At 37.3% G+C, this 13,779-nt stretch overlaps 2 protein-coding genes across 2 annotated transcripts; one reads left to right on the top strand and one right to left on the bottom strand.

The window, feature by feature from the left end:
* Positions 1-2,190: 2,190 nt before the first annotated feature.
* On the top strand, positions 2,191-3,959 carry LOC112562663. The gene is made up of 2 exons (XM_025236054.1): positions 2,191-2,350; positions 2,731-3,959. The coding sequence occupies exons 1-2, from the start codon at positions 2,284-2,286 to the stop codon at positions 3,000-3,002; spliced, it is 339 nt and encodes a 112-aa protein (XP_025091839.1). The 5' UTR covers positions 2,191-2,283; the 3' UTR covers positions 3,003-3,959.
* Positions 3,960-4,312: 353 nt separating this feature from the next.
* Positions 4,313-13,276, bottom strand: LOC112562664 (cholinesterase 1-like). Its single transcript, XM_025236055.1, is given in 12 exon segments — positions 4,313-6,133; positions 7,471-7,652; positions 8,015-8,177; positions 8,538-8,664; positions 8,985-9,163; positions 9,600-9,765; positions 10,306-10,511; positions 10,968-11,096; positions 11,099-11,152; positions 11,418-11,574; positions 12,307-12,441; positions 12,924-13,276. Coding segments are annotated over 12 exon segments (1,914 nt in total). The 5' UTR covers positions 13,185-13,276; the 3' UTR covers positions 4,313-5,978.
* Positions 13,277-13,779: the final 503 nt, after the last annotated feature.

Here is a 13,779-nt window from a genome sequence, read left to right as displayed (position 1 = left end):
ACAAATTTCCTCTATCCACACTCTCTGGTTGCACTATGTACATAACAAACCCTCACTTTGTCTGTCCATGTTTTCAGATGGACAAACAGCCGTTACTTGTGATCATAAATAGCTCCACACCTGTCCCATGGCCTGTGTTTCAGATTATTCATGCTACTAATATTTCTGCCATGGACACCTGCATGTCCGAGGGACACAACAGGAAAACGAAAATTTCCTTTGAATGGGTGCTACAGTGCTACTCTTGTGGCCCCGTGGAACCCAGAAAAGGTTCCACTGCTGGTGACTGTTTGGCGACGGTTACCGCTCCATGAGATTGATCGAATCGTGGTGTTATAACTAGCCGGTCATTATAGTTATTATTTATAACACACCTCTTCCGTAAACATTCCTAACAACCTTTCCCATAATGCTATAGTCCTTTGTCACACTCTCTCCTTTTGCAATATCATGTTACTCTCAGCTCTTGCTCTTGTTATTTGGTTCCTCTTTGTGTTTTCTGTATTTGATTTTATTCTTTGTTTAGTACTGTTGTTTATTCTCTTATAGTTCATTTGTTATTTGTTTGTTTTCCTGTCCCTCGTATGCTGTTCATGTTTCGTTCTTATTCTTAAGCGCTTAGAGCATGCACCTTGGGAGTGTGAGCATGCTCTTTACAAATTTTGTATTATTATTATTATTATTATTATTATTATTATTATTATTATTATTATTATTAAATTTCCTAAACTCAACATCATGTAGGCTTCTTTTCGGGTTAGCAATTTTCGCAGTCAGATTCAGCACAGTGCCACTAGGACATTGAGTGACAGAGAAACCTTTCACTCTACAGCAAGTGGGAAGCCTTTGAAAAAGAAAAAAAAAATAGAGATGGCAACGAACGTCTTCAAAGTTGGAGAAAGAGACTTGTTTTCTTATCTTCCTTCCACATTTTATGAGTTCCTATCGCAGGCTGACTGCATCCGTGAAAGCATGTCTCAAAATGCTTCTGTCTACTGTTATGAATCACATCTCTGTTCAGCTCAAGTGAGTTTAAAAAAAATCCTTCCGTGTATATGTCGTGCACACACTAGAGGGCGCTCTCTTTCTTTCTTTATCTCTTACAACCCCCCTACCACAAACTCTCCCACCCACACTGCCCTACCCTGCCCCTCACACAGTAAACGTCAAAAACAGGGTCAGAGGGAACCGTTAATGGACAAATGAATGAATGGGTAGATGTATAGGAAGATGACTGGCATGTAAAAAAATTGTGTTTTCGTTTCATGTTGCTGTAAACACGGCAATGAAGCAAGTGACCGAGAATCTTAATGCTCTGATATCACGGGCATGTGTAGGTGGACTGCTGTCTGTCTGCCGAGACCAACGCTTAGCCTCTTGTGAAAGTTCCCCTCTGTTAGTCTTGGCGAGCCCTAACAACGAATGCGACTAAACCGGAAACTTTGTACACATCTGCCTCGTTTAGTAGTTACTGGGAAATCGCCTGTCAGCAGTCCAGTAACACAATTTTGTGCTGCTGGTTAATATGAGCCTATGTAGCCTCTATAGCAGCCTGGCGGTGTCTATACATTTCACTGGGGATGGCATGAACTGTAAAGAAATAAGAAAATTGAACACGAAATATTACAATGTAATATCTACATGTCGAGGTCATGACAATCGCAACAGTTGGATTCTACATTCAACATGAACGAACACCAGGTAAATTCTAATCTCGAAATACGTGTGTGAAATAGTATAGAGCGCAAGGTGAGTTAATTAACTACTATCCTGCTTCTGCATCCTGTCATTAAGTTGCAGTTTAAACATCCAAAACATATTTGCTACATTTCTTGAAAATAAATTACTGCAAAAGGTTGGAATGTTTACACCGCAGGAAGAAGCACTTCATCCATTGTAGTTTTGTCCCAGCTGTCCCAGATCAGCTAAACAATACTTAATCACTTTAAACATTTTTGTCCCGCTTGTCTAATAACAAATTCTAGACCACACTTCTCGTTCTGACAAAAACACAGAAGACATTGTACTTGTTTCTCCACGCGGAGAATTAAATGGATGATGAGCTTGATACCCTAGGTCACAATGTTACTCGTTCAAGTTCAGTTCTGACAGTTACGTGGACATGAAAATGTTGATAAATACAAAAACATCAGCCTGGTGCTCGGGATGGCACCTATATAATTCATATGTGGAACATGTGCAGGTGGGAGTGCGACAAAGGAGCTGCTGTGGGTATCGAACATCGTTATAAAGCAGCCAGGAGAGAAGTGGATAAGCGAGACGATGACTTGTTGCCAAATGGAACACGTGATGCTCGGGGCCTTGCTGTTATTTGCTTGCTACCACGGCGGTAAGTGTTGCATATTTATCACCAAGACTTCACCTGCACGGCAGTATTAGGCAGTGTGTGTATGAGCTCCCGGTTGATTGTGTGAGAGAACACGAGAGTGGACGGATAATATATACAGACAGTCCCGTCCCCAAACCCATCAGTTTTCCTTCTTTGCCATTTTTTTCGTTTCTTTTTAATTAAAAAGTTATGCTGACCCCTGACCAGCCTCAAAACAGTTTTCACTAGGTTTGCTTTACTTTATTCATGGACTGTCACGGGGTCAAAACACCTTGACTCTGTCTCACAGCCTTACTGTGCGTTTGACCAGAGTCCTTTTAATTGTTATTCCTAAGGATACAACCATAATGATTGTCACCATCCTACATTTTGTATTCCAGTCAGATCCGCCACGTGGTCAGCCGGATCCGGCATGGCAAGGAAAGCAGACGGCAAAATTTTCACCACCAAACTTGCTCCTGTCCAGAGTGTACCGGAGTTTTCACCCGAGGCCATGATCACGGCACTGAAGGAAGCGAGAGACATGGCCAAACTTTACATCGACTCATTGATTGCAAGGGGCTTTCCGTTTCGCCAGGGGCTGGATCTTCAAGTGTTTGAACAGTTTGTTGCCAACACCTTGTTCAACCGTAAGCTCCAGATGTCGTTGTGACATTGCACGTGCTGGGAGGGAAAACTGGAGATAGTGTCTTAGAGCAAAGGAGGGGATCAAGGGGACAAGTTTTTTTTATTTAAAACTATTTCATACAATCGCTCCTAAATGAACAAGGAGCAAGATTGCAAGCTCTCAGAGCATCATCTTGGTTTTGTAAATGTTCACGTCCAGCTCACCCTCCTACTGACACCCGATACCCAATGCCAGTGTACAGACACAGAATGTCTGCAAGTCTTTTACACCAAGATGTAGGTTCAGGCACTGTATTAGGCTGCGTTTACTCGAACATGCGAGCCAAATCCACATTAAAATTTCAGATCGGCAATTGGATCTTAGAATCTGGGGTATTTAGTAAATATCTACATAATTCGTGTGCTTGTAATCGCATCTTTCAATGGTAATACCATAGAGTGCAAATAAAAGACTGTATTCACATAGGATTTTCACATGTGGTGAAAATCTTGGCCAGCATTAGCTCCTCAAGTGCAGGGAATTTTTGACAAGCAAAATTCAGATATGTTCACATTGTCATCGGTTTCATGTATGCAAATATTGTATCATAGTGGATTAGAGCTAAATGCATTTTAGCCAACAAATTATTTATGTGGTAAAGGTTCCTCTCAGGTTTCTACCACTCATTAAATCATGCTTCAATATTTTGCTTGTGTTGGATGTGTACATTGTATTAATGTAGCAGTCTGCTTACTCTTCCTGTTGTGAACGACAACATTTTGTTGCATCTGTTACAGCAATTTTATGTTTTGCATGCATTTGATAAATTTTCAGTAACACTCTTCTACATGTTGAATAGTCTGGAAGAATATATTTCCATGTTAAGCTTGTTTCTAGTTTACCTCCCCTAATCATTTAGCAGTAAATGTTTATGACTTTATGCAGTAGTTTATAACCCTGAGTGTGTGTACAAGTGTGCATAAATAATTAAGTGAACATGCATGTGTTTATACAGTGTTTGTGTGTAGTGCACAAGATGAATTTCTTAAGTACATATAAATAATTGTCTTCTATTGATACCATTCATTAAATGGCATTGTAAAGGGTGAAATTATAATACCACCATAAAAAGAAACCACAACTTTCTAAACATTTTAAAATTCCTAGCTCCATTTATGTGTATTTTATATAGGAGAAGCTGCAGATACCTAACAAAAATTAATATTTTTAAGAAAGCAGCATCACTCATATCAGAGACATTTTATTTACAAAATTTCTAAAGTGCAATGTCAACAGACTGTTATCAGCCATGCAGCGTGTGCAGATTTTGGGCAAGTCACAAGAAAGGCAACACCTCACTTTGCAAAACATATTATTAAATATACAAAAACAAAAAAATGTCAGAAAATTCATGCCTGAAAACTTTATGTCTATGACTAATCACAGTGGTTGTAGCTGATTACAATTTCAAATGTTAAACTAACTGCAATTGGTGGTTAGGACAGTGTTCAAACCTCACTCAAGCAAAGAAAATAAAAAAAAATTCCTTAAAGAATTAGCTTAGTCTTTTATGATTTATTAAAACTGGCTAGAGCACTGGCTAGGACTGAGTGTTTAAATACACAATAGGCATATGCACTTCTCTAGTGGCTAAGGAAGTCATGAGTGATTAAGGCAACAGTACCAGCCAGATTTTACTTCACATGTAACACACGAGGTGTGCTATAAGGCCAGATCATTATCCAATGAAATACTTTATATGCTAAAATACTTTGAATCTCTCACTGAGAAATGCTAATGTAAATATATACATAAGTAAAAATAAATAAGTACAAAATACTATATGCAATGTCATAGAAATACACGGATCTCAGAAGCAAAAAAGTACACCATTCTACACATATAAAATGTTAACAATCTTGCCTCTCTCGCTGCAAAAGAAAACAATTAACTGAGTAAGTGAAATTCTAATTATAGAGAAAGATTATTTGGGTGAAAGTGAATATTACGCACAATAAGATTTTCCAGGGTGATTAACTCTGAAAACAAGCATAAAAACAATGTATTTTCAAAACGTATTTGTTATTTGAAACAGATAATGTCTTTTAATGAAACAAGGACAGCAGGCATACATGTGCACACATGTGCATCCTCACTCAGGCATTTTTTCACTGTTTTCATTTTGACACATTACATACTCATTTGTTTTTATGTACAGTATGATATGGAACCGAAAAAAAAAAAGAATTTAAAAAATAATGGCCTGTTAACATTATTCAGTTGAGATGTTACAAAAATGTGTTTCCAAATTTGGAATTCATAAGAATCATGCATCCATGTACATGCCTACACACACTTTCTCTCTTTCTCACGCTCTCTTGCACAGGTAAGTCTTTGAGCAAATCTATAATTTAAGTCCAGCATAACCTAGAAGATCTCTCTCTCCATATCTTCACATGCTCAACATTTCTAAAGTAAACGGAAGAACTCACCATTAGCACTGAACCACAACATTATTGCAACACACTACTCCACAGACACTGAAGACACACTCATCTGCTCGCTTTTGGTTGATATGTATATGAATTTAAACAAAAGATATCTACACTTCCTGAGCTCTGCTTAGATGAAGCCACAAGCACAATGTCATGAATCATCTTCGTCTTGTGCTGACATCAAGTCCCTTCAGGATTTCTGAAGCTGTATATCTTAGATGCTCTTCTTCTTAATCTCTTTTTGGATAGTTCTTGTGTAATGTATCCATCCACGTATAAAAATATTGCATTTTAATTTATAGACTAACCATCCAAAAAGCTATTTGAGATGAACTGGCAGAGAACTTAAAATCCAAGCATCATTTCAAGTATTTATCTCCACAACTTTCAGTTTTTCCACCTTATAGTCGAATTTTCCGCTATGTATTTTGATGATGCCATTTTAAGAACCAACATGATTTCAGCATGAACTAGTAGAATTCAAGTTTCTTTCATCTCTAAGATGTGAATGAGAAAATAGTTCTAGTCAATATTTTCTTGGTTTAGACCTTCTCGTTAGCACACAACACACAATAACAACAACTGCCAAAAGAAGAGCAGAAACAGCTGCCAGTGCATATGTCAGTATCTCATACACGCTTGCTGTCAGTGGCTGCTGGCTTGTTTCTACTTGATCTAAATCTGAAAACAAACAGTATGATTTTTAAGGGACATGCCTCTGAAAGTTTGGGAAATAGTTGGACATGTTATCAAGCAAGAATCTAGTTCAGTTATTACATACAGCAATGATAAATCCAACTAAAAAAAGGAGAAGAAAAGATATTGATTTCAATTTAAGAATGTCACTTTCTCAAATTTGCTTGCTAAAGATTCTTACTGTGTTGCTTGTTGGATTCAGATAGTGCTTCCATTGCTTTGTCATTATCTTAAATGTACTAGCAACTAGCTAATAAAAGCACATACACACACTTGCTCATGCACATACATCCACTCACACATACACACTGATGCACACTTACATCCAGATAATCCAGTTGTACACACATTCACCCATATACATATCCCTCAAACACATATACATCCATTCACATATGTACATATCCACCTATATACATATCCATTCACACATACATATATATATACTCATATATATCCAATTGCACATCTATACTGATATATGCATATCCACTCATACACATGAACTCACAACAGAGAGCGGGGAGGGAGAAAGGAGGAGTGTGATGACCCTGACTTAGAAATAGTTTACCACAGACATAAATTGTAATAACTAGTAGATTATTTCATTTGGGTACTGACTGAGAGGTCATATCCTTAACCAACAAATTTTCACGACTGACAAGTGTTACATACACATCCACACACAAGTTCTTACGCCACCTTGTAGATCATGAGGATCTTACTGATTTTATTGATCTTATCATTCCATAGAAAGGTAAAGAATATGTCTTCAATTTTCTTTTATTGTAGTTGTGTAAATTTAGCAATGTGTGGATTTGGCTAAAGTTTGGACAACTGTAACTGCACTCAATGGTGTCAGCTTACATTTACACCATGCCCGCAGGCACTCAAATAATAGTGGAATATATCACTGCTTGTACGAATCATCCTGAAGCCCTTATAACCCAAAAGGCAGCTACAGAGAAACTGCAGTTCATATAGGGTAGATATTGCGACAAAGGAATAGACTCTAGCTGAGACACTATGCCAATGTGGGTTTCTGGGTGAAATCACATTCCTGGTAATCCTTTCCTTGACTTCTAATGACTTTAGACATTAGGCCTTGGGCTTGCTCAAAATGCTAAGCATGAACATATTCAACTGGCATGTTAATCTAATTTTACACACCTGATTATCAAGATGGCATGTGAATTTTGCCCATGTTTCATAATGAGCACATTTACAAATAAACAAACAAAAGCCTGTTTGTTATTGTACTGCCTGTACACGTACTATACAGATTTTTTTTTTTAAAGCTTTCTGAACAGACTTATACTTACAGTTTCCTCTGCCTGAAATGACAGGGAAATATTCCCTCCAGAATCCAAACTCAACCTGACGGTAGTTGATTGCATTCTCAGATTTGTTGGTAATGGAGAGGAAACTGTGATTGACAAGGTTGTATTCTAGCCACGTTGCATTTCGATAATTGATGATAGGGAAGTCACGAGGAGTTGGATTGCTGGTGAGGAGAGAAAGAAAGAATGAACTGCCCTATTTTAGATTCTATGAAATAAAGTGCCAACAATCAGAGCATAGCAGCTTTTGCACCACTGTCCATAAACCAGAAAATACTTCGTTAATATAGTAACTAGTTAAGTAATAAAAAACTTCTTGAATCAACAAGTTGGGTTAATAGCTATGACTAACTTTTAAAACTTTGAGAACTCCATGGCTTACTTTTGCTTAAGCAGTACAAGTATAGTCACTAAAATCTTACTTTTGCCTTCTCAGGAAAATATTCAATTAACTGCAATGATGATAATATTTACATCATTCTGTAATACAGGAACACAAACAGACAAGCATAATTTTAGCATGTACCCTCGGGCTGTGAAGTTGGTTAACATGCTGATCATGTACTCTGATATGTTTCGATCGGGGTAATCATACTCCTGACGAGGGTAAATGCCCGTTAAGTTCATATAGGTCTCGTTGATAAAAGGAAAGCCAAACACATACTGGAGCTCTTCTCCATGACTCACACCTGTCACACATAAAACATTAATGTACACAAACATAAAAACTTATTTAACAAGCAGCATGTTGTCACTGATAAGTTTGCTATGCACCGTAAAATTGGACTGATCTAAAATGTGAAAATCATCATAACTAATACAAGGGCTATAATGGAGGAGCATTTATTAAGGTGATCAGTTTCTGTAATGCAGCAAGTTGGACATATTTACAAAAAATTGCTATATATATTTGTTTACACTTGATTTCTGAAAATAATAATAAAGCACAAACATCATGTCTCCAAACACTATACCATCTCCATAAACCACCTTAGATATCCATATAACAGCTCACATCTCCAAATAACCCACTGATAAATACAACTAACCTCTCCAGGGGGGTGAGTAGGCATTCCAGGAGCGATACTTGAAGACATAGAAATAAACTGTTTCCATCTGCACTTGGTATTCTAGCATCTCATTCATGGGTGAGCCAAAAATATAATCTGACATCATCTGCACACAGTGAGCATTACCTAACATCAACCAACGGCACAGGTGAATAAATACCTCAAGAAATTGGCACTATAGTATGGCTCAGAAATTAAAAAAAGAATTTAATATGAAGAAAAAGTGCTTTCAAACTGATAATATTTCACCAAAATGAAAAAATCAACTCTCTTGTAAATTTTGTTTTTTAATTCCAAGGACAAAAACTTAAGCAAACTGTAAGGACTTCTTGCAGATCAACAAATAGAAAGGATGGACTGGATCTTCTTCAAAAGCAAACTGCACAGCACACTCAAACCAATATTTCTGCTGAGACTGACACTCACCTCAATCGTTTCTTGCCTCACATAAGTGATATTCTTTGGAATTGGCCAGTATGTGTACTGAAACTGGAGGGCACTTAAGACATTGTTAAAATCCTCAACATTTCGATATTCCAGGAACTCGCGCAAGATGTTGTCAAACTCTGCTGTTGTGATGCCATCTATCAGATTTGGCAGATTAGCTGAAATTTCAAAATTACTTCCAAATGAAAGAAATCAGATCTTTAAAACACAATAACAGCATCAAATAATGTTTTAAGATAGAACCAATTTTCATTATACTTTGTCTTATTGAGTTATTGATATAAAATACATGATAGCATGAACAGCTATTTCAAGAAGAAAATGTTGAGTTTATACCTAGTCTTTCCATGCATAGAACATGGTATCAGAAAATTTGCAACAGACCACATCTACAATAAAATGAAATAATTAAAATCTTAGTCAGGGAAAAGTTTTAACCCCACAGCCATGCTGTCTGCATCAGATCAACACCATATTGAGTTTTACACTCATTCTAGCATCATTAATTAATTACTCTTTTTGCCATTTCAATATGTTTACATATAAGAAAATGTTATAGAGTACAAATAAAGAAGTAAATATTATAGCACTTACGAATAAAATAGGATCCATCATCCATGGACAATCCTGCCATTAGTTTCACCCTCTTTGATCTCCCCTGACGACGCATATTTAGAGGATTATCAGTCAAGAAAGCTTTGTCCACGCCCACTAACTGCCCATCCACCACTGGGCCCCAGGGATTACCAACCCTTCCTGGCTGGAAAATAAAACACAACACTCACAAAGTTTTAGTAAAGCAATTGCTTTCATTTTGTCACAAAAAATCTCTCATGGATATTCTTAGTCAAGTGAAATGGCACCAAATTACGTTAGAACCAATGATAGAGAGCAGAACAAAGTTGTTTCTTCCCTATGGCTGTACCTCATTACCGCAAACACATTGTTAATCGCACCACTATTCCTTGATCACACAAAAGCCCTATAACTGCAATTAAAAAATGTGAAAAAATATAGCTTTTCAAAACCACAAGAGAGAGATCAAGAAATAACCATTTAGTGTTCAGATATGCCTCATGATTGAGTAAATAAGCTACTGGATAGTCTTCATATCATTGCCCAAGCAGTCCCTTTTTTTCTTTTGTTTTCATTTTTCAGCTACAAGCATTTAACTAAATTAGTCAAGGTAGATGAGGTTGTATATTATAATGCCCAATAACTTTATAAATATTTTACTAAGGTTTTGGAACTCTACAGAGGTTTTTTTGGCACATAGTGAGGCAAAGAATGAACAACTTACCAGCATTACAACTCTAGCAGAAGCATTCACAATTTCACTGAAACTTCGTGAGTATCGCAAACAATCCACTAATCTTTGAGAGTCACCAGATGGACATCCAACCTCCAAAGCCAGTCGTTTGGAATATTCTACAGAGTCTGCTTGTGAAATGACTGCCCACTCACTGAGGTCACTGCCACTCATCATAATGGCCTGATTAAAAAGATCTAAGAAAAAAACATAAATTAAGTGCAAAATATTTTTCAACATGAATTGATCCCAAAAGAGACTAATAAATAAATACATTAATAAACCTATAAAGAGTTAAAATGTGACTGAAAATTGCTAAGCTTTCAGAGTAATATCAATTTTATATTTATGATTTTTATGACATTAAATAAAGTTTTAGCAATTTTTAATGTGAAATCCAAAGACTGCTTGTTCACAGCTGCTGGGAACATCATTGTGGGTGTAAGTTTACAGTTTCAAATTATAATCCAATGATATGAAACTAATTACCTCCACTACTAAATATTGTCAATGTACACATAATGATAACAAAGCTCTAGTAAGCAAGCTTTTGGAAAAATTTAGCTTCAACAGCCCTCAAGTAATGAGTGCTTTCACTGCAAAGTGAAATAAGATTAAGGTTAACACTCGCTGCACTTAAAGAAATAACTTACTTTCACTACGAGGCGAAATCATGTGAAGGCCAACACTGGCAGCACCTGAGCTGTGGCCCATTATAGTGATGCTCTTTGAGTTGCCACGGAAAGATTCTATATTCTCCTTGATAAACTGCAGTGCTGGATCTGATCAAACATGCCATAGTTACCTGATGAGTACCTATCACCTGTGCTCAGGAATCCTGTGGAAGGAAAAAAAGGCATGCTTTAACAGACACATAAAATTCACAAGCATTTATTTGAGGTAATTTATTTTTCCTTCTGTAAAATTATTTGTACTTTGTAGTGATATTCCCAATAGAATAATATTTTTTGTACACTTTAAGCTTGATCAACCATACCTAATTTTTTGTGTAGTTACTTATCTAAAGTTGTTTAAACTCTACACCAATTCTTATTTCTTGCCATCTGGCCTAAACTCTATAGCATGCTAGGAAGAGGAGTTACCAAGGGCATTTAGACGATAGTTGACTGTCACTACTACCACGAGACGCTCTGCAATAAAATGACCAGGAAATTGCTGTGCAGACCCCATAATAAAGCCACCACCATGAAAAAATACTAGCACTGGGTACTTTGTAGTCTGGGTTGTCTCTGTCTTGATCTGGAAAACATCAAACACATCACAAGTACTTTATTATTACTATTATTATTGTGCACAGCACATTCAGTGTACATGGAAAATGTGCTAACATTGTTGGTTTGTCTTGACTTTAGTAAAACCAATACACATAAATATTTGCCAAAGGTTAGTGTGTGCGTGTGGCTCATAATGACTTTTTGAGATAATATTTCTTTTTTACAATTATTGTGCATTCAGATAATGCTTTGTAAATACTTGTTTACGTGATGTAATGGTTTTTTCCTGCTTCAACACTTTTACTTGGATGCCTTCATGAAACAATGGAACAGATGACTATATTTAGATCCAGTCTGAAATCACTGACTTGTGTGACCTCCCCTTTAAAGACGACTTTTTCTATTCTGTATTCTTCACCTAGTTTGATCTTTGTATGTGTTCTTCCCAAGAGAAACTGCTATCGTAGCATTGTTATTTGATCTTTCTATGCAGTACACTGAGCTTGTCTTTTTGACAGGGAAGCACACTATACCAGTGCACTCTTATTACTGTAAAGTGCATTGAATCCTGATATTGGTGGAGAAAGGAGCTAAACAAATGTGACTATTATTATTATAATAAGCATTTTGAAAAGACACGAAGTAAAAAATATTATTACCAAAATTTAAAAGGTACAACTGATACATTTTCACAATTTATGCAATGATTTGTTGAAAGGTTTACCAACAGTGGAATATCAGTAAGAAAGGTATTTACCCTGGGTGCATACACATTGAGATATAAGCAGTCTTCATCCATGTTGTTGAAATCAGGAATGGTTTCACGCAGCAGCCAGGGCATCTGTGGACATGATGGCCGAAAATATGTTGCATCCCATTCTCCATACCAGGACTGGGTTCAGTTGCAGATGCCTTTTCTGGGTTCAATAAAATGAAAGTGCAGCAAGCCAGCTCACTTTGCATTTTCAATGATTGGAAATGGCTGCACATTTACAAATTTTATTTTAAACAATCTATTATTACATATGAAAAGCTTGTGTCACACATATTTGTCCTTTGGTGACCACTGTTAGGTTTCTTATAATGATGGGTTGATTTTGTTGGAAAACTATTGGTAAGTTGGGAAAGAATAATCATTCAAATATAAACAGTTCAAGTAAGCACCCCAACAACGTAGGGTACCAGTGATGGAATGAATGAATGAGCCAAATTCATACCATGTGCTTCCTCCAAAAACAATAACAACAACACAGCAGCCATGTGTTCACCGCCAGTCAATCTGTTATTAGTTATTGATATATTGCTGAGGAAGACACAAAGGTGGGCGATGCAGGAAGCCGACAGAACACAACTGCACAATCACTGCACACTCACCATGAAGCGGTATTTCTCCCTCCACTGAGATCCGAACTGACTCAATCGCTTGGCATAAGGGATACCCAGAAAAGTGTTGATCCACAAATACGGTTTGGCTTCGTACTGAGACGGGTAGCTGTACCCAGTCACCGACCCGTAGCCACCCACATCGATAGTGATCTTCTCTCCGTCTTCTCTCCGCATTGCTTCCACATGCAGTGCCACCATGAGAACCAGAAATATTGCAGTGGGTACCGGTGGTCTTCTCTTCCAGTCCATTTCTGACGTTTCCTGGTTTCAGATTTACAGTTGATATGGCCGTCGTCACAATGTCACGTGACAGGTAGTATGTACCTCCACTGTCGCACCTGTCACAGGTGAGCAAGGGGCATAATTCATGTGACAGTTGGCGGAGAATTGCTATCGAGGTCCCAAGACCGTAGTCTGGCTTTTTAGTGAACGCGCCGATTAAGTTTTATGTGCAAACAAAATTGTATACAAAACATTATTTGAAGCATACTAATGTAAACATTAAGGTAGATGCCGTCAGTACTTAGTCCTACCTACCACAAGCGTGCAAAGCTTCTACTGACACATCAGACTCCTGTGGGAAAGCACGATTCCTCTACAGCGTGTCGTCTTGTAAGTGGGGAAAAGAAATCATAAAGTTTGCGTTGTACCTAGGTCTACACTAAAGGTGGGCAACACAAGCTGCCGGAATCAGTGGACAAAATAAATGGTTAAAAGCCATGTTCTTAACAAGATCGAACGACGCGCTATAATAACATTCAACTGAGTCAGTCTGCGTGTTGTATTGTGTGTCAGTTCATATCAAAGACATCTACACTTATACATTTAGTGAATGAGAACTGTG

This window comes from Pomacea canaliculata, linkage group LG4, assembly GCF_003073045.1.
Source record: "Pomacea canaliculata isolate SZHN2017 linkage group LG4, ASM307304v1, whole genome shotgun sequence".
Classification (NCBI taxonomy): Eukaryota; Metazoa; Mollusca; class Gastropoda; order Architaenioglossa; family Ampullariidae; genus Pomacea; species Pomacea canaliculata.
The sequence above is the reverse complement of the archived record's forward strand: the minus strand, read 5'-3'. Positions and strand labels throughout refer to the sequence as shown.